General features: G+C 34.9%; 1 protein-coding gene across 12 annotated transcripts in view; it reads left to right on the forward strand.

Moving 5' to 3' along the window:
* Positions 1-22,387, forward strand: part of EYA4 (EYA transcriptional coactivator and phosphatase 4) — a 306,683-nt gene that overhangs the window by 139,297 nt on the left and 144,999 nt on the right. For all 12 annotated transcript variants that reach the window (XM_043456882.1, XM_043456884.1, XM_043456883.1 and 9 more), the window contains one exon: positions 14,214-14,263. In XM_043456882.1, coding sequence (XP_043312817.1) covers positions 14,214-14,263 — 50 coding nt within the window. The remainder of the gene's footprint in view (positions 1-14,213; positions 14,264-22,387) is intronic.

Consider the following 22,387-nt stretch of genomic DNA (forward strand, 5'->3'; position numbering starts at 1 on the left):
AGGTAAGTTGTATTTAGCTTTTGATTGAGGCATTATAATTATTGTGTTATGTGGTAAGTCCTTGAAGTATAGGCAGTTCTATCTCAGCAAATAGTATTAGGTAAAATAAGTTTGGTTTTTTCTCAGTTTCAGCACAAGGATGATAGAAGAAATATGTACATAAAATTTGAGTGAGTAGGTCATTATAGAGAAAATCCCTAGTCGGTCCATGCTGAAGTTGTTAAATACCTTTTGTCTTTACTTAATAAAATTCACTAATTTTGAATTTTAGTTCAAAATTAAATTACTACTATAATTTATGTTAATGCTAAGAACAAATGCAGGTGATAAAATAACTGATAATTAACAGATTAGTGCTCCTTAGAAAACTGTAGTAGTTGACTTTGAGGGATTTTTCCCTTTTAATAAGATGCATGATGTAGGATTTTAAAAATTAATACCAGCTAAATGAAAGGCTTTTTTTTTTTTTTTCTGGATAATTTTTGTTTCCAAATCTTGTGCTGAATTGGATTTTTTCAATAGGTTTCAGATGTAGTCATCTCAATAAGCATATTATATTTTCTATGAAAACAAATATTTTCCTCCATTTATGGAACTTTTTTCCCCAAAAACTATGATCTTAAGTTTAATTTTAACTTCATAACAATACCTTAGGTTTCCAATTGGTTTTTTACCTTTATGTGAATATGCACTTGAACACTTGCTTTGATTTAAAACCTTGAGGTGGAAGCCTTTGGAATGCTTTGGGTTAAATTACTTTTATATATACATATATATAAATCTTTTAATCTCATGAAGAAAGGTTGTGAATTGGTGTGTTTGCTGCATCAAGGAACCAAGCTGTGGGTGCATTGTCCCAGTAATTGCAGTATCTTAAAGATTTCTTTCATTCAAGACGACTGAGGAAGGGTTTGCTCTATTGGTACTGTTTTATTTTCTTGTGAGAAAAACATAATTCAGGAGGAGAACATGTCTTCTAATTCTAAGTGTCTGTGAAAACTGATTTACTGCCAGAGTTAGATTGTTTAGGGAACCTCTTTGAAGAAAGGGAGGATGAATTATCACAGCCAATAAGTTTTCCAGGTTGATTTCCAGGGTCTACTGAGCATCAGTCAGCACTGTCCAGTTTCCTCCTTTCCTGACTTGCGGTTACTGTTTTCTGGAATCCCGTGTAATTGAATAATGATGTTGCACCACCTTATTTCACTTTTTGCCTGTTTGTTTGTTCTTTCACCTAACTTTTCCTAAACTACTAAAATATTATCAAACTGACAACAAAAGCAAATACGAATAATCATATGATGTGTTGTGTTATAACTTCTTAGGGAGAGGGGGAGGAGAGGGAAGAAGAGAGGAAAGAGAGAAAGAGAGGCCAATTTTTTAAATCCCTTTGATTTCTCCCTTTCCTCCTCAAAGTTCTTTATAAATTATTGTTGTCAGAATTTTTGAAATTGTATGATCTGCCTTTTTGAACTCAGCCACCCGCAGAAGGAAGGTGGTTGTGTGTGTCAAGGGCTGTCTTGCATTTTGCTTTGGGGAAATACTATAAACCCATTTTGAAGGTAACACAGCTGTTGGAGAAATACAAAAACCAGATGACTTCATAAGTGTGTATTGAGAAAACCAGGATAAATTGTCTTTAGAACCTGCTCTCAGAAAGCCATTTTAATTGAGGTCAAAGAGGAAAAAATTGTAAGTATATTTCAATTATTTATCCGGTTTACCGGGAATGAAACCTTCACGACAGATAAACCTAATCTGTAATTCCTTTACTCTTTAACCCTTGAGTTTAACCACTCTGGGGATCTATTTTACATTGAGACTACAGAGGGTACTTCATTCTTTATGATAACCAAGTATTTAGGACCACAGAAATTTTGAAATAACCTGACTAAATTTCACTTCCCTGTAAAGAATCAACTTGTACACTTAAAAATATTTATGATAAATTGCTTAGTTTTTACCTGAGTTACATGGTTAATGGGACTATTTTTTCTGACCACATATTTGTAGTGTGAAATGTGTTTCACATGAAACTGTTTTGTCTTTTGCCCTTAGCTTGCAGGTAATTCAGAATGTTACTTTAATTTGACAGAAAATCTATTAAAATAGAAATCACATAACTTGTGTTTTTTTAGAGTGTAAATTATGCCACAATCTGTGTTTTATTAACTCTGCTAATGAAGAATTTCATTTTCGGATTAAAACCTGAGGAAAGATGATTTATAGCAATGGTTATGCAAAATAGATTTAATATAAAAGTACTTTAGATTTTGAAACTCAAAATGATGCTTTTAAATTTCAAAATCTAAATATCATTTAAAAACCAAAGTAAAATGCAGTGTGGTACAGATACATTTTTGCTTATTGTGCATAGTTTAATTTTAAAAATAAAGAACTTGATGCCAACACCACAGGATTTTCTCTTTAAAAATTGTTATTTTAATGGAAGATAAACAATTTAAAATTTACAAAACTTGAAAATGTAGCTGTATGTTTATACTTATTAATCAATATGTTGTACCAGAAATATTAATATCATATGCAAATTCATCTTCAGGTATATGTTGTTCAATTTAAAATTGCCTTTAACATTTTATTGTTTACATTCTACCTATCAATTTGTTTTTAAAGACTTTCTCAGTTTTCCTTACCTGTTATTGTGATACCTTTGAGCGCATTAGGTTTTAAAATGTTTGTTGAAAATATTTTTTTAAATGTATATATATGTATTCAAATTTAAGAGATTTTAACAGAAATTTTTACTAAAATTCAACAATTATATATTAATAAACCAGACTATCTCTATGTTGATTATTGTTCAAATTGAAAAGGTTAGTTATCATTGTACCTAATAGACGAATGATACTAGGTGCACTAGAGTATGTTACACAGTGATTGATATTTATGCTTTAAAACAAATGATAGTTAACCTATGCCTGTGGCCAAGTTCCTTTGAAGTTTCATGACTAAGATGAGCTGAATTTGTTAAGTGGTAGAGGACTGTGTTTTCTAGGGGCCAGTTGTGCTTGGCAGGTCATGATAAATGGGGAAGTTTTTCTTAACCTTGTGGCCAAAACATTCCAATATCTAAAAAAGGCAAAGAAAACAAAGATATAAAAATCGTTGTTGAAAACATTAGCAAGATTTCTCTGTTTAGGGGAATAAGATCAGTTCATAAGATTATTTTTAAAGCGTTGTTGGTGTGAATTCATCAATCTTCACTTGAATGGAGGGAAATCTAAAGATTTTCATATTTAAAATGGGTGGATTTATTCTTTACTGGTTCAGTGAGAACGTGTATAGTAGAGTCAGCAATTCGAATTTAACTGCAGTGGATTCTACCAAATTAACGTTATGCTCACTGAGTATTTAGTTCTTAGTTTAGAATTGCATGTTCTGTTTTCCTTTTTGTTGTTTTAATAGTTATCTGTCTTGAGACACCCAAGACTGCAAAGATACGTGTTCAAAAGTATAAAAAGACCAATGTGTATAGGTAAATATCTCTCAGGAGTCTATAGCACATATTTTTGAGGAAATCATTTTAACACTTGTCTGTTTATATTTATGCTAAGTATTATAGCAATCTAGTCTCATTTCCAGACTTAGGAGGGAACCAACATTCATGTGGTTGTAATGTGATATGTTAAGGCATCTTATGGTTCCTTTTGTGGCATTTTAAGTACTGTGTTACTTTTGATATAGTCCCTGGTGGGTAATAATGAAAAAACATACTGTTAGAAAGAGGTTGAAATTTTGCTGAATATATATACAGTATATTTGGAGTTTATGGCAGGTGACAAGAGACTATGGCATAACTAAGGAGAAAATGTACTCCAGAATTTTAAAAGCTCATGTAGTTTGACATTTGATTTAATACATATACACTGTACATGAATAATTATGCTTTGTTTCCCTGAGTCATTGTTACTAAGTTGCTTTTTAAATATATCCAACCTTGCAATGAACTCTCAAATAATTTGAACCCTATTGTGACAGTTGTAGTTGATGAAGAGTTATAGCCTACAGGATTTTTTACCTTTAAAACATAATTCCTCCCCAGTGTGTAATTTTATATAACCTCCCTCCCCTGAACCTGAGTCCTGGAAGTTTCCTGCATTAAAGGCCAGAAATCAAGTAAGATTGCCATGACAGTCCAATACTAGAGGGGTAAAATAATTTCACTTCAGGTTTTTTGGGGTGGATTTGTTTTTATTAACCCTCTAACACTACTATTATAGGTGTATGTGTTTATTTTGTTTACTGTTGCAGCTAATGACAGAATATTCAGTTGTATCTTAATGTTTTGTCTATGAATATCCATTAAAGAATTTTTCTGTAGACTGAAGTAGATGCAGACTTCAGGTTATGCAGCAGAGTTCTCTCACTGTTTTTATAAACAAGTGGGAGCTTGGGGTTTTGGAAACCCTTGCTTGGTGTTGCAGGGAGAAGCTCAGGTAAGCAGTGATGCAGATACTGAGGAGGAATATACTAAGACAAGGGAGGAGTAAGGAAACTTCCCTAACCCCATGAGAATTTCAGAAATGTGTGAATTATAGAGTCACAGGATTTTTGTTTCTAAGGAAGAATGACACTTTATAAAAATGGTTTTTATTGGCTTATTTAGTGATTAGATTTTTACAAAGTCTGTCTACAAAACTTTCATTTTTTGAGCACCATTTGGTGACATGGTATTTACATTTTTTTGCAAAACTTCTCAAATTTGTGTGGGCATATTGAAACAGATCTATCTTTTTTAAAGTTCTGTGTGACAAACTTTGTGTTCCAAAGATTTTTTTTAATGCTTTTTTTTTTTAGAAGTCAAGTACTCCATTGTAACATACCTTTAAAATGTAAAATAGATCTTCCTGAGAAATGTGGAGACATTTCCATTGAAGATAGTTTAGAAGGTGTAAATTTTATCTGTGTGGGGCTAGTAAAGTAGCAATTCTGTGCTGATCTTCTCAATATAAATTGTACTACTTGGATGCCCAAGTAATCATAGGTTATCACATTAAAGGGTATATCCTGTGCTAAATTTTAAAGTAGTATTAACTTGTAAATATTATATGTAAAAAATGAACATATATTTTCTTTCATTACGCTAAGTAAATAAAAATTAGAATAATTTTTGACAAAAGCCTCAGTGCAAAAACATATATTTACTTGAATATGCCAATTTTTATTACTTTGACTCGATTTTAAAGTTAATTTATATACCTACTTTTATATTTTTTTAACTATTTTATTGTGTGCCTTCTGAAGTAAGATAGAAAAAGACGTAGTTTATTTAATGCTATTAATTAGAGAATAGGATGATCTGGGTGGAAGCATATTGAATTCTAAGTTTGGTTCAGCTAATTGAAAAAAATTAAATGTGTTAAAAAGAATCAGCTAATGGAGATGTATTAAATGAGAGGGTAATTTACATTTCTAGAATAAAGCTGCAGTGATTAAAAGAAAAACCTTTAAATTCTGATATGTAATTTAAAATTCAAATATGGCCAAATTCTATTAGAAAATATGGAAAAAATGGCACATAAAAATTTATATCTCAGTAGGTCTCTCTCTTTTATTTTACTAAATCAAAACCTAATGGTAACTAAAGTTAGGTTCCCATTCTGCTTTCTCAGCAATAATTTATAATAATTTATCTAACCTAATCATAAAATACATTTTATAAAGTATGTATTAATACAAAACTCTAGGCATTGATACACTACAGTATTTGTATACATATTATTTATGAGTCAGATTCATATTTTGTAATATTCACATTTGAAATAGAATCAAAGCTGACAATTATTGTTGACAGTAATTCTGTATCACTTTCTGTATTTACAAAGAGTATTTCATGTGATAATCTACAATCAATTTGCACTGAAGGAACAAATTTTATTTTTATATCTATTTTTATCCATTCTTTTCCTTAAACAATAATGCATTCAAATCTATATTAGATTTCTATATGGTTCAGTGAAGAAATAAAGACTGTCTTACATACCACCTATAGGAATTTGTATGTTACTCTTTACACCAGAAAACTTTTATTTCTAAAGTTTTTATTTTGAATTTATAGTTTCAAATTGATCTTTTACTATCATTGTATAGTATGTTCTAAGGCCTTATTGTTAAAGTTCATTTCAAAATAAAATAAAGTTACAAAAGAACTCTTTCAAAATGTCTTTTTCCATTATTCCATCCTTTACATTTTTTTAATCTTTAATGTTTCAGGATTTATAAACAGCAAGATTAAGTACAAAATAATTGGGATAATTGGTTCCAGCTTTTTTAGAAGATGGTGGATTGGATAAAAGAAACTTTTTTTTGCAGGTTTTTTTTTATGAGCTAATTCTGTTTTCCTCAAAAGATTATAAGCCTCTCAAAGTATCTAGTGGCTAGAAAATGTGAAAAACTTCAAGGCGATCTTTATAATTGAACACAATTTTTATAATGCAAAATATCCTAGAAATTATATTTTCTATGTATATTTTCCAGATAGTGAAAGTATTCATTATTTCAATACCAGATCTCACATTCTTTATAATTGTTTAAAAAGTACAGTTTATATTGTTCATGTCAGCCTAAAGATTTGAAGAATGAATAGTTTTATGAAAAAGAAACATCAGTTTTTTTATAATTGTCTAGCTAATGTAATGTTGTTGACCAGTCTTTTCTACCTCCTTGTTCTGCTTTATTTCCTCTTGGCAATCTCTGCTGTTGACATTATATTCTTTGCTTATCTGCTTACTTTTTTTTATTGTATATATCCTCAACTAGGATGCATGATCCATGCAGGCAGGTTTTGTTGGTCTAAGGCAGTGCTGTTCAGCAAAAGTATAGTCTGAGCCACTTGTGATTTTAGCTTTGTTAATAAAATAAAAGGAAATGTTTATAACAGAATATACCTAAATTTCATTTCACTTATCTATATAATATTGTTATATGTCAATATTATATAAATATGTTGAAATATTTTCTCTTTTTTAACATACTGAGTCTTAAATCCCCTGTGCCTTTTATACTTACAGCAGATATCAATTTAGACTAACCAGATGTCAAGTTCTAAATAGCCACATGTGGCAAGGGGTAACTTTGCTGGACTGTTCAGGTCTAGTTCATCTCCATGCCTAGAATGGTACCTCGTATACCCCAAGAAATTCAGTAAAGCCTTTTGAATGAATGAATCCTGATGCTTCCGATGTACAAGAGCAACAACAACAGCAAAGCAGAGATTGTTTTTTATATTACACTATCTTTGCTCTTGTTAGGATGTTAATGGTGGTGGTGGTGGGCATGAAAGGTATTTGGATCATTTGCTCAAAATTCCATCTCACTTTGCTTATGGACTTTACATGTTACTATTGCTTGGTTAAAAACTGGTTACTTCCATTATCCAATTTAAAAGATTCACTTAATGGTTGATATATCACAGGAAGTAACTAGTAGGATCTCCTTCAAAAATTTTCCACAGATTGTTAGTTTCAACTCTTAATTTTAAAACAACCTGGTAAAACCAACTGGCAAATGGAACATAAGAGAGAAAGGCTTGCTATATAGCATTCGGTTCTAATTCTCTGTTAGCTGTGAGACATTGCTAGGTTTTTAACCTGTTTGAGCCTTAGCTTTCTCATTTTTAACAGGAGAATTTCAGGCATCATGCTTGTCTTCATAGATTAAATGGCACATGCAGGTTTGATTCCTAAATTGGAAAGACCCCTGGAGAAGGAAATGGCAACTCACTCCAGGATTCTTGCCTGGGAAATCCCATGAGTAGACTAAACAACAGCAACAATAGTCCAATACCGGCTGAAAGAATACTTGCTTGATAGATGGCAGCAATTATCATTAGTATGGTATAATACAAATTGAACTTTTAATATCAAAATGTTCTGATCTTCATTTTAAACAATATAGTTTATGTGTTTATGAATTTTAGGTTTTTAACATTTACTGGTTAAAAGGCCCTCAGAGATCTGGATTTGAAATTTACTACATAACTTGCTTGCAGATTAATCTTTTCTATTTCTCAGTATTATCATCTGTGACTTGGGGTAAAAATTAGTAACTACCTAAGCATTGTCCAGCATATAATAAACACTCAAATATTTCAGCTGTGGTTCATTCATTCAAAAATTTCAGCGTTTGATATTTGTACCTTCATTACATACTAATAGTTATATCCTTGAAATAGTTAAACTTTTAAGTATTTTTCATCTTACTTTGATTTTTGCATGTACTTTTATAACATTAGGTAGGGTTAAAATTCACATTTTTGCCATCAATTAGGTGCATTTAACATTATTTGTCTTTTTTCTCTTGGCGTATTCTTTTGTTCACTTCCTACTGTGTCTTATAAAATCTGAGATTTGGATTTAAATTATGGGCATGAAATTCTGTCTCGTTTCTTGGCCTGCTTGTTTTCAACTTTATTCAAAATAAATTTGAAACTAAATTAGTGGTCATTAAAGACAAAATTCTATGTATTTTGTAAGAGTAGTCTTTTATTAATAGTGTGTATATCTCAGCAGTCACCATTTAATGAAGTATTGATCTCTCAAATTGGACAGTGTGTTTAAATTTAGGTAAAACTGTCTGTTTGGCTTCTAATTCTGTGATGAAGATACTGAGATAAGTTTTTTAAATTTTATTTTTATTAATTTATTTTTTATTGTAGTTTGATACAGTGTGTTGTGTCCATCTCTGCTGTACAGTAGAGTGACTCAGTTATACACATATATATGTTCCTTTTTTGTATTCTTTTCCATTATGGTTTATCACAGGATATTGAATATAGTCCCCTGTGCTATACAGGAAGACCTTGTTGTTTATCCATTCTAAATGTAATAGTTTGCATCTGCCAGCCCCAAACTCCCAGTCCATCCTGCTCCCTATCCACCCCCACCCTTGCCAACAAGTCTGTTCTCCATGTGTATGAATTTGTTTTTCTTTGTAGATAGGTTCATTTGGTCCATATTTTAGTTCCACATATAAGTAACATCATATGGTATTGTCTTTCTCTTTTTTTGTACCCTAGGTGGGACACTTGCCTTTCTCTTTCTGACTTGACTTCACTTAGTATGATAATCTCTAGTTATATCCATGTTGCTACAAATGGAGTTTTTGTTGTGGTTAAGTCACTAAGTCACATCTGACTCTTTGCAACCTCATGGACTGCAGCACGCTAGGCTGCTCTCCCCTCTACAATCTCCCAGAGTTTGCTCAAACAACTGTTTCCCAGACTTTGCTATGACCGTCCATGTTGAGTGGCCCTAATTGGCATGGCTCATAGCTTCATTGAGTTATGCAAGCCCCTTCACTATGACAAGACTGTGATCCAAGAAAGGGCAAATGGCATTATTTCACTCTTTTTTTATGGCTGAGTAGTATTCTCTTGTATATATGTACATGTCTTCCTTATCCATTCATCTGTTGATGGACATTTAGGTTGTTTTCATGTTTTGGCTATGGTGAACAGTGCTGCTGTGAACATAAAGGTGCATGCATCTTTCGAATTAACTTTTTTTTCTGCGTATATTTCTCAGAGTGGGATTGCAGGACCACATGGTAGTTCTGTTTTTAATTTTCTTCATGATTGGAGCTCCTAGGGTCATGATTAATGGCTCTGCATAATCAGGATTTGCAAAATAAGTTTCTTAATAATTTATCTAACTTTTGTTGATCAACTCAAAACAAAGATAGAGTTTTGAAGTATTTTAATGAAGTCATAAGTTAACATTTTTGATCTTTGTTATTACCAAAGTTTTTTCAAGGACAGATTAAAAAAATCACATCATGTTGTTGTTCAGTCGCTGAGTTGTGTTTGACTCTTTTTGACTTCATAGACTGCAGCATGTCAGGATTCCCTGTCCTTTACTATCTCCCAGAGTTTGCTCAGATTCATGTCCATTGAGTCAGCAATGGTGTTTATTCAGATCATACTCTCTTTTATACTTTGTTTTAGTCAGTAACAATATGCTGCCATTTTTGTCTTTGAAATGTCTATCAAAAACATTTTCTCAACTCTCCTCATAGCTCCTGTCTTAATTTAGGTCTTCATCATCTCTCATTGATAGACTGAATGATTCACTTACTGAACTAGTATTTGGGGACTGTCTTAATCCATTTGGGATGCTATAATGAGATATTTCATGTAGTTTATAAACAACAGATATTTGTTCCTCTTAGTTCTGGAGGCTGGAAAGTCCAAGATGGTGGCTCCAGCATGGTTTTATGTGATGACAGCCCACCTCCTGATTCAAAGCCAGTGACTTCTCGTTGTTTCCTCACATGGTAGAAGGGATAGGAAGCTCTGTGGAGTCTCTTTCTTAAGAGCGTTAATAGCATTTGGAAAGCCTTCATTTTAAGTATCTAAGCACCTCTCAAACAGCTCACTTCCTAATTTGGAGGGTTAGGGTTAGGATTTTGCAAATGAATTCTGAAGGAGCACAAGCATTCAGACCAAAGCAAGGAGCATCTGTTCAAAGCTAGGGATTAGTGACATACACCATCAATACAGTGTCTGCTTTTGTGGAATGTGTACTTTTTCTCTTGTTACATTAAATTCTTATCTGTCTTTCAGTCCTCAGCCTGGCCCCTTCTACACTGTCTTATGTACCATCTCTGTTTTTTAAAATCCTTCAATGGTCTTCATTGTCCAAATATTAAATTCCAAATTCTTCATCATTTATAAGGCCTTAATAATATGATTTCTCTGACAAATCCCATGATGTTGAAGTACCTACCTTTTTCCAGATTTAGTCTTTGAAACCTATGTCTTTTAACACATTATTGACTGGAGACACATGGGCTTCCCTTGTGGTTCAACTGGTAAAGAATCCACCTGCAATGCGAGAGACCTGGGTTCTATCCCTGGGTTGGGAAGATCCCCTGGAGAAGGGAAAGGCTACCCATTCCAGTATTCTGGCCTGGAGAATTCCATGGACTGTATAGTCCATGGGGTCACAAAGAGTTGGACATGACTAAGCAACTTTCACATTTACTTTTTTTCATATTATGGCCATAGGCATTAGTTTCTGCAAAACGGTCAATAACATGTTAAAACTTAGCTCAGAAATCACATCCTTTGTTGCCATCCTTATCTTCCTTTAGCTGGAGTAGATTGTCCTCTGAATGTGGATAACACTGTATAGACCCTCCTGTAGTAGTCATGGTATCCTAAATATTATTCTTCCCTCATTTGACCATGAACAAATTAATAAAGCCTATAAAAAGAATTACTTTGAAGAGTGCAAAACTCTAAAAATATCTAAAAGAATATATCTACTTCAGTCTTTCATCACATACTTATTAATCATTGAGTTTCCTTGGTGGCTCAGTGGTAAAGAAGCCACTTGCAGTATAGGAGATGAGAGATGGGACTGTGATCCCTGGGTCAGGAAGATCCCCTGAAGAAGGGCATGGCTACCCACTTTAGTATTCTTGCCTCTAAAATCCCATGGAAAGAGGAGCCTGTAGGGTTGCAGTCCATAGGGTCACAAAACAGTCAGACATGACTTAGTGACTAAAGAACAACCATAACAACTAGGACTGTGCATACTAGATAGTAAGTAATCAGTAGATGTGTTTTCTGGTATTACAAGTAATACATTGAGAATAAATTAAAGTAATACTAACTTTCTGGTTAGTTATTTAAATAAAGATGTTTTGTAAAGCCATTGGTATTAAATATTTCTTTAAAAACTTTGTGTTTTTATGTATGGTGTTAGAAAGTGTTCTAGTTTCGTTCTTTTACAAGTGGTTGACCAGTTTTCCCAGCGCCGCTTGTTAAAGAGGTTGTCTTTTTCCCATTGTATAGTCTTGCCTCCTTTGTTGAAGATAAGGTGTCCATAGGTATGTTGATTTATCTCTGGGCTTTCTATTTTGTTCCATTGATCTATATTTCTGTCTTTGTGCCAGTACCTTACTGTCTTGACGACTGTGGCTTTGTAGTAGAGCCTGAAGTCAGGCAGGTTGATTCCTCCAGTTCCATTCTTCTTTCTCAAGATTGCTTTGGCTATTCAAGATTTTTTGTATTTCCATACAAATTGTGAAATTATTTGTTCTAGTTCTGTGAAGAATACCATTGGTAGCTTGATAGGGATTGCATTGAATCTATAGATTGCTTTGGCTAGTATACTCATTTTCACAATATTGATTCTTCCAATCCATGAACACGGTATATTTCTCCATCTATTTGTGTCCTCTTTGATTTCTTTCATCAGTGTTTTATAGTAACCACAGGAAGGTTATCTCATCTAACTCTTGCTTGAGAATGTCTTTCTAGTTTGCTTGTGTGATCTGGAGCTTCTTTAGTTAGTCCCAAAGTCAAGTTATCATTGTCTTTCAGAAACTAACATTCACTTCAATGTGATTTCTACATATTCATTGGGCAGTTAATATAATTTCTGGTGATGAATCATAGGGAAGAACCAGTGGGAAAGAGGGTTTTAATAGCATATCCTTCCCTTTTAGTTCTTGTTTTTCTTGGAATTGTTCATGGAAGTAAGGCTTTCATGGGTTTCATAGTGGATTTTACAGTTACCTTTTTTTTTTTTTTTAAGAAAGGTGTTCCTTTTTCTTTCTTTGTTTTTTTTTTAACTAATTACTCAAAAATATTTCTTCACCGTTCCATCTCATGGTGTTGAGCTCTGTACTGAGAGCATAGAGGATGTTACATAATAGGGTAAGGATGATAATCTCTTTGCTGATCAGTTTTATTTTCATACTGTGTGGATGTATACTCCAGATGCAGAAGAGAGTACTTAATCAAGTTAACCAAGCAAATAATTGATTTCCCTGATTATAAAATATCTAGACCTAGAATTGAAAGCAGAAACACCAATATTTGAAAGTGTAGGCTTTTTTTTTTTTTTTTTAACGCATTCTTCTGAGAAGAGGAAGGAAATAAGACTTCATTTCACTAAGAGTCAAGACATCACTAAGAAAAAAATTGCAACTTTGGAGAACTAATAAGATGTTATACTCCAGATACAACTGTGATGTAAAACGTGGAGTTCAAGAACTTATCTGTATAGAAATCATATGTTAGACTGGCTGGGATGTCATTATTCATAATATTTAACAAAAGGACACTGATGGAAGTTAGCTTTAGAGAACAATAGTGGAAACATCTCTAGGAATAATTAAAAGTATTTGTGAGCTAGAAAGAAAATGCTGTATCTTTAAAATTCAAAACTTACTCTTAAGAAATACCACTTGTATTGCAACTCACACTCATGTTGTATGTTCACGGTATATATTCAGTAGACTTTTTTTCGCTTCCAAGCTGCATATTACAAGTTAAAGTGCCTTGGATTCTATAGGCTGCATAAATAGATCATGGGAATGTAAACACCCAGACTATATAACTATATACTTGGTAATTAATGTATCTTGTTTACATTCCATATTAACTAAGAAATTTTTGAAATGGCCTTTACTTTGCATATAATATACCCATTAAAACCATGATAGTCAAACATAGTATCTGTGCTTGAGGTTAAATTGTGAAAGGCAATGGATGTGTGCTTTACCTTATTTTAGAGGATATACCACAGACTTTTGACCAGAATTGGATAGCATATCCTAAAAGTAAAAGGTTTTTTTTTTTGCTCATTCTTTACCTTGTGTGGGTTAAAAGCCACAAAGTTGAAATATAGTCTGCAAAGTATACTTCAAGTATATATGAGAAGTCTGTGAGCAATGCCGAAGCTTAATTGATATGCTGAGAAATATATAAAACATACAGCCACTGGATTGAGAAAATGAAAATTAATATATGAATGGTTTAGCTAACACTTATGCTTTGCCCCCAGAACCTGGTGTTTATTATTGTGCACTTTAGTAGGAGACAGAAGCAGTATCAATTGGAAAAACATTTCCTAGTGAATTGAGAGCAGTATGGCTTTCCAATTCCTAAGTGGGAAACCTGGTTCTTTGGTTTCTTTGTTCCTGCTTAAGCAAGTCCCAAGCTATTTTAACTGAACATTTTACATACTAATGGAGTCTAGGGAAGTGCCTTTGGCAGCTGTTCATGGGATAATAATGAAATACACTATTTAATACTGCATGCTGCTGCTGTAAAATGTGGGGAGTATTTTATAGAGATCCTGGTGAGTAGAGCTGTATCCACTTTAAGTTTAGCAAGTGTGTGAAACTGAATGAGGAAGTTCTTTTTTCATATGAGACTAACTAGTAATCTTTTCTTACAGGTAAAGAAAACGTGCACAGAATCAGATGTTCCCGAACCCCAGAATTCCAGGTACAGTAAAACAGAGGCCAAGACTTCACTAAGAAAAATTGCAGCTTTGGAGAACTCATAAGATGTTATACTCCAGATACAACTGTGATGTAAAACATGGAGTTCAGGAACCTATCTGTATGGAAATCATATATTAGACCGGCAGGGATTTCATTATTCATGATATTTAATAAAAGGGCACTGATGAAAATTAGCTTTAAAGAACAATAGTGGAAACATCTCTAGGAATACTTGAAAATATATTCCCATAATATTCATTAAGTTCGTCCTCATTTTTCTTTCTATTCTCTTTTTATTATGTATTCACATCTGAAATTTTGCCAGAAATGGGATACCTTTTAAATCTGTGTTTACTGAAAATCTACCTTTTTTTTTCAATCAAATGTTGCTAGATTTTGAGAATGTCATCAAATTGGAACAACCAAAATTAACTTGGCATTTTCTCTGTGCTTAGTCAGTTTATCCGTGTCCGACTCCTTGCGACCCTGTGGACTGTAGCCCACCAGGCTCCTTTGTCCATGGGATTCTCCAAGCAAGAATACTGGAGTGGGTTGCCATACCCTCCTCCAGGGGATCTTCCCGACCCAGGGATCGAACTCAGGTCTCCCACATTGCAGGCGAACTCTTTACCACCTGAGCCACCAGGGAAGCCCAAGAATATTGAAGTGGATAGTCTGTCCCTTCTCTAGGGGATCTTCCTGACCCAGGAATTGAACTGGGGTCTCCTGCATTGGCGGCAGATTCTTTACCAGCTGAGCTATCAGGGAAGCCCTGATATTCTTTTTATGCTTTATAAAGCTTGAAGAAATGATGAATTAAAGTGTCAGACCACTACCTATAGGGCTTTGGCACCATTTAGTTGTTTGTGCCTGGACCACCTGCACAACAGACATTTTTAGGCCTATACATTTTCACTGTTTTTATTTAAAAATCCAGGCCTCAATTTTAAATGGTCAGTAAAAGTATTTTAAATACTATTGCAATAGTAATCAGGTGGCGCTAGTGGTAAAGAATTCACCTGCCGGTGTCGGAGACACAAGAGATTCAGGTTTGATCCCTGGGTCAGGAAGATCCCCTGAAAGAGGGCATGGCAACCCACTCCAGTATTCTTGCTTGGAAAATTCCATGGACAGAGGAGCCTGGCAGGCTATAGTCCATGGGGTCACAAAGAGCTGAACATGACTGAACATGCACACACACACACCCTTCATATTGTAATATTGGGTTGGCCAAAAAGTCTGTTCAGGTCTTTCATACTATCACAGAAAAACCTGAGCGAAATTTTTGGCCAACCTAATATTAATGGTATAACTCAACTTATTGCATTAACAAATTTGTGTTTAATGATGAGGTGGGTCTAGTTTATTTTGTCCTACTCACTCCAGCCTATGATGTATATAGTGATTTTCTTGGTACAGTAAAACAATACAGATCTAGGTAAAATGTTAATGACCACCGTATTTTCCTTTTAGAAAGCAAGTATATATTATATACAGTCTGTTTACAGTTTGAGTAAATCTTTGTTCTTATGTAATATGATATTCCTGTAATTAATTCCTATATATATTAGGGATAGATAGTGAAATGATTGTATGTGTTTTTTTATTTAGAATCATCAAAAGTATTAATATATGATATGATATAGGATTTTTAACATTTGATCTTTGTCTTTTGTGATTAGGTATCAATATAAAACCAAATAGTTTTAGTTTGTCGGAACATTCGGAAATGGGTGAACTGTTAAATTTTTTCTGACACAGTAGAGTAATTCCAGGACGTATGGAGAGAGGAAACTCAAGCCCTATTGCTTCTGGATATTTCCTTCCTGACCGTTTTGCTGACGTCTATGAGAAACCCACGTATGACTTGTTATTTAGCGAATTAGATAGTCTTTGCAAGCTGCTGGTCTTGATGGGTAGTAGGGAAAACAGAACAACATAATTATTATTTTTATTAATACTGTATATCAATTTTTTAAATTTTTGAGGCCACTCAAGAGTTTTGAACAAATAGTGCTATACTTTAATAGATTTTAAACAAGCAGAAAGTCACTAAGCTGATTCAGTGTTTACACTTTATATCAATAAGTTCGAGAAGTGAGAGTTCAGATCTCAATGTATTTAAACCTGAAACTAGATCATTCTTTTATCTAGGAAATCCCAGCCCATATAGCCTTAAAAATGCAATTTTACATTTACAGTAAATATGTCTAATAGATTATTTTAAATGCATTTTATTATATATTATTATACAATATATATTAATTGAAAAATATCTTGACTTCTTATAAACTACTATTTAGTTGCCATGGATTAGCTGCTTATAAAAGTTTTCTAGTCTGCAATATATGGATCCTTCCCAGGTATGCATGTTCAGTTGTGCCTGACTCTTTGTGACCCACATGGGCTGTAGCCCACCAGACTCCTCTGTCCATAGGGTTTTTCCAGGCAAGATATTGGAGTGGGTTGCCATTTCCTCCTCTGGGGGGGGTCTTCCTGACCCAGGGATCAAACCTGTGTCTCCTGCATTGGCACCTGGATTCTTCACCACTGCACCACCTAAGGCAAATCAATTTCTAAGGACACTAAAGCTTAGTGACATAAAAAATAAACAAATAAAACAAATCTTATTTATAAAAACCCAAGATGGAAAGGCCTTCAAGAAAACCTGGAATTGTTTATTGGTTCAGCGTTGCCCAAACATTCTAATAACGTCTGGTCCTTTCTCCTAACTTCTGGTGCAAAAGACAACCTCCACACCTTCACAATGTCAAGGAACAAAAAGAGATGGCTATTCTTGGATTCTCTGTTTACTCACAGATGTTAGATCTGGGAGTGCCATAATGGCATTATTTAGTGCAGTGATGGAACACCAGATAGAGAATAAAGAAGAGCTAAAGAACATCGTGCACAGAAAGGATACAACTTCCAAACAAGTCAACAAGTCAACGGAGGCCAAAAATAGTATTCAGTATATGCATGTACTGAGATTCACTTTTTATGAACAACCAAAAAAAAAACTATATGAAAATGCTTTTATTATAGACACTGGAGAGCATTACTTTAGCGTATACATGTACGGGTACATTCTTTTTGCTTATTAAGAACCACAGACATTCATATTTTCTCTCCCCCTAACTCCTTCCCTTCCCTGTCTGTGTGAGAGAGAGAAAGAGGGAGAGAGAGATTTAAGGCCTGGGGCTAAGTAATTCTATTCTAAACATAAAGGGCTGAGCTCAAAATGAAATACTGTATCAGCACAAAATGCATGGGGGCTGGAGCCCCACGGCCTTATAAAATGCTCCCTGTCTTGGAACCTAAAGCTAATATCATTCATTTATTTAGCTAGCTTTATAGTGTGTTGGTTTTGGATTTGAAAAGATTAGAATACATGCAGATGGAAAGTGTTTTTACAGTAGGGAAGTAATTAAATTGGGCGTGGAGACTTTGTCAGGGAAATTCTTGGAGTGACATATGTGTATCAGCAAATTCTTTGTCTTGCTTGGCCTTAATTCCTTTTTTGGAAAGAGACTCTTGAGCTGCAGATGTGACTAGTAGATTAGTAAAAAGAGAGTTTACAAACCCATGCAGTATCAGGAAGGTAAAATGTCCTCTTAGAAATAACATTATGTATATATACTGGAAGCCAGATGTCCATATTTGTTCAGTTTTATAATACTGTATTGAACCTGGTGGTACATGGAAAGCGATACAATGTGCTTCATAGAAAAACTGACATTCCTTAAATGTACTTTTTTTTTTCACTTTCCTCTGTGTCATAACAATGTTGAGAATGTAGTGTTGTTGGCCTTTGTTCCTAAAACTCATGTTAACCTTAAAATGGGTACATGAGAAAACTAAAAGTTTTATTTCTCATGCTTTATCTTCCCCTAAAATTAAGTCTTATTAGACAGACCATCTTAAAACAAAATCTGATTTGTCATTTTTATGTTGATTTTTTTTTCTATGTTCATGGTGACTTTTTGCAGATTTGTGTCTTACATGAGCCATCCCTAAAAATACATGGTTTTGTTTAATTTTAATGTAATAGATATCACCTAGATGAATGAAGTTAGAAGGTTCTATGAGCTTTACCTGTTTTTTAGCTCTTCTGCCTTTCATTCGTCATATGAGGTGAAGTAATTTATTTCATTCTTGGCAAATATCTTAGAGTGCCTCTATGTTAAAATAGTTTCCATAATACCCAAATGATATGTCTGTTGAACTTCTGTTTCTCTTCACTGTTTCCTTTTTGGGTTCTAAGTAGTAGAGCATTTTCACCAAGAAGAGATCAAGAACTTAGAAAGGAAATAAAACAAATCAGGCAGTTTTGTTACGTACTTGTTTTGTTAATTAAGGAATACATGGAAATAAAAATTTTGGTGAAATTGAGCTCTGAAGTGACTTCTAGGAATTATACCAATTCTTTTCCTATTTTTGCTCTCAATGTGGCTACAGTATTGCCAGTAGATTATAGTAAAGAGATCTAAAGGAGAATATTAAAGTATATACATAGGGAGTACGTATGGTATGGATAGCTAAGACGATAGTTTTTGCACATGGTGAATGACAGAGGACTCTGTGTATAATGGGGAGGGTTTCCTAGTCAATACTAACTACAATTATTAAAAGAAAGGCAGAACAACTCTCCAGCTTTCAACAAAGCTTTGGAATTAGTCTCAGTTTAATATCATAATATGTAAGTGAACCTCAGGAAGTTTAGCTATTCGATGTCTATGTTTTAATAGCTTAAAAACTGCAACCAATTCATCTTATGTAAATAGTTATGATTTGACAATGTTATGTTTAAGGTATTAAGTTATACATGATTATTTTCTAGTAAAATAATTATTGCACTAATTCCAGAAGTCTGAAATGTTTATCTGTATATAATTGCCTGTCAAAAAAATTAAATGCTATATTGTTTTCATAGCAGTGAAAGCTGAGGGCTCCTTGCTGAAAACTCACATTATATTTCACTGTGTCAAATCAGAGGGGCATCTAGCCTAATATCCTGTCTCCAAGAAGCATCAAAAATTATTAATACCAGGTTGCATTTCCTCAAATTTTCATAATGTAGTTCCAGTAAACTTAGATTCTTGCAGTAACACAACTGGCTGTATAGTTCATGGAATTATTTAACCATTTCTTGGATTTAGTGACGTTATTGACTATCTTCAGATCTTGAGGTTCTATTCTTGATCATTTTTTGCTTTCCTTCCACTTAATTTTTTTTCACATACAGTCTCTGTTGAGAACTCCTGATGTAGCCCAGTGTCTGGAGTGCTCCGGCCACTTCTTGTTACTCTGATCTCAGCGTCAATCAGGCTGCCTCTGTCAGAAGATCCACATTTACAGACGCCAAGCTTCTCCTTCCAGAGGCTGGGTCTCCCCTTCTTTCGCTAGAACCCCCCTCCCCAGCCTTGCTCACCTATTGAATATCAGCTCATCCTTCTGGTGTTCCTCTCTGCACCGCTGCTTTCTTAGGGAGGCCTTTGCTGGCCAGCCGGCTACCTCTGGTCCTGCTGTCATAGGACCTCATGGCTGCATCTGCTTCTCCTTTGGGGTAGCCTCGTTGATTAATGCCTGCTTCATGCACTACACGATAAGCTCCACAGAGTGAGGCATCATCTCTGCTTTCTTTTGCTCCGCACTGTAAATTAGGGTACAGTGCAGGGCCTGACGTGTAGCAGATCTTCAGTACATACCTGTTAAGTGAATGTGCTCAGTGCTTAGTCGTGTCTGACTCTGCAGCCGCATGGACTGTAATCCACCAGGCTCCTCTGTCCTTGGGGTTTCCCAGGCAAGAATATTGCAGGGGGTTGCTATTCCCTACTCCGGGGGATCTTCCCGACCCAGGGATTGAATCCTCGTCTCTTGTGTCTCCTGTATTGGCAGGCGAATTTCTTTACCACTAGCACCCCCTGGATAACTTCCAAATATGCACAGTCAGCATGCAGTCTCTCCTGGGAGAGATACAAACTCCTGATGTGATTTTATTAGGGATTTCTCTCAGCCGTCTCAGACTCCCTTTGAAGAGTCGTAATGTTTACTTTTCCTCCCCCAGCATCTTTTCTGTCCAGTGATAATGCTCTCAGTTGTCCTGCCTCAGAACTTCGGAGTAAGCCTTCTTTCTTTCTTTCCTTTCCCAAATCCTGTTGGTCATCAAACTGTGTATAATTTTCCTCTGTTGTGTTTTGAATCACTTTTCCCTGCCCCTGCCCCTGACCACTGCCACTATGAAAGTTCAAGCTTCTATCACCTCACCTCTGAGCTAACACAACAAATCCTCTGTGGCTTCACTGGATATCAACCTTGCCTTTCTAGTCTGTGGGATTTTTGGACAAGCCTTTCTTAAATAATGCACTTTCCATATGGCATTAGTCATTAATCTGACAGTATTTAGTAGATATTCAGAGTATACATAGAAGCATGAACAAATAACCTTCAAAGTAAAATTGTGGGCAAGATGTTAAAAATAAGGACATATACTATTCATGCCTATTTGCTGTCCATAAGATGTCAAGGATTACCTGGGCTACCTGATACTCACTTTCCTGGTGCCCTTATTCTGGTGTGTTAGATATTCATTGATTCCACTTAATTTTTATCCTTTAGGTCCAGATTGACAGACGAGTACATGAAATTCCAGAAAAAAAAGAGTATATGCCAGTTGCTTAGGTACCTTGATTTTCAGTCCCTTCTGTCACCGTTTCCTGCGTGGACATTAGACTGAAGATACTCTTTGTGTGCTGGGCAGTTACCCGCCAGCATCTGTGTAGGACAGGACTTCGTGCTTGTCCTACAGATGAGCTCATTTCACTGAGGAATAGTTGAGAATGGGGCACCAGAGTATAGCCTGAGTGCTGGACACTGTGGGCTAACGTGGTTAGGGAGAGTCGAATGGAAGATTTAGGGCAACAGCTGGGTATCCGAGGAAAGATTAGATTTGAAGAAATGGGGGAAAGAGAAACCACAGTAAGGTTAAGAGGGAGGGAAAGAACTAGAAACTGAAATGAAAGGTATCTTTTATGGACAGTGGGTGACTAGTCTTAATTTGATTTGTGTGGAGAATAGTTGATGAGATTGGAAAATAGGTAAATTTGCATAGAGTGTGGTTGGCTTGGATTCCTAGTTATTTTAGTTAGGACCTTTATTAGTTGCAGCTATTAGTGTGAACCAGTTTAAGTAGACAAGGGGAGGTTTTTGGTTTTTTGCTCTGATTTTAAACAGGAGTATAGTATCTTAGATAAACTGAGAAGATAGGGCTCACTGGACCTCATAAGGTCTGGAAACCAGGGACTGACTTTCTGTGTATCTCTTCTCCACTGTGTCCTCACTGCTTGGCAGCTTCACTGTCTTTCTCTCTGTTTATGCCCATTGGCTGCTCAGTCTTATTTTTGCTCCTGGACTTATAGGAGGAAAATATTCATGTGACACTGCTTCTTTCTGATTTTTAAATTTTTACCTCTTTAGGTACCCATATAATAAAATCTCTCCTTTTCTTTATTTCTCTTCCGAATTTCTAGGAAAGAGAGTGATACCTGAGTGGCTTTCCAGAGCCACCTCTGGGAGCATATGACTCCGTGGTGAGAACAACTTCCAAGGAAAGGATGCTGAGCGGATAACTGATCAAGTGCCCTCAGCTTTCTACCTCTTCCCTGCCCACCTACTTTATCCAGCACCCTTGCCCCAAGTCCTTCATTTTAATCCAGCATGTATCATTTCTCTGATTACATATAACTCACTGGTTATCTGTTTCACTAGTACGGAGATTTGGAGCACGATTTTTTATCAGACATCTACAAACTATGATCTGCAAAGCAGAGATGTCTTAAGAGAGCATTAAGTGGAATGGCAACCAGACTTCAAAGTAAGACAAGTTCCATTCACCTCTTTTTATAAACCCTGCTACCCATTTTTAACCTTCTTGCCCCCATCCTCAAGTTGACCAGTTAAATGCAATCTCCTTTTCTGCTCTCAAATACCAATCCAAATATAAATCACTTTCTCCATTTCCTGTGGTTAATCTGTTGTTAGATAATAGATGAATGCACTTCATCCTGCAAGTTAAATTATTTATTTTTCAGAAGGCAATTTTGCCAAAATGACAGTCTAGGTTTGG

Source organism: Cervus canadensis, chromosome 33, assembly GCF_019320065.1.
Source record: "Cervus canadensis isolate Bull #8, Minnesota chromosome 33, ASM1932006v1, whole genome shotgun sequence".
In the NCBI taxonomy this organism is placed as follows: domain Eukaryota; kingdom Metazoa; phylum Chordata; class Mammalia; order Artiodactyla; family Cervidae; genus Cervus; species Cervus canadensis.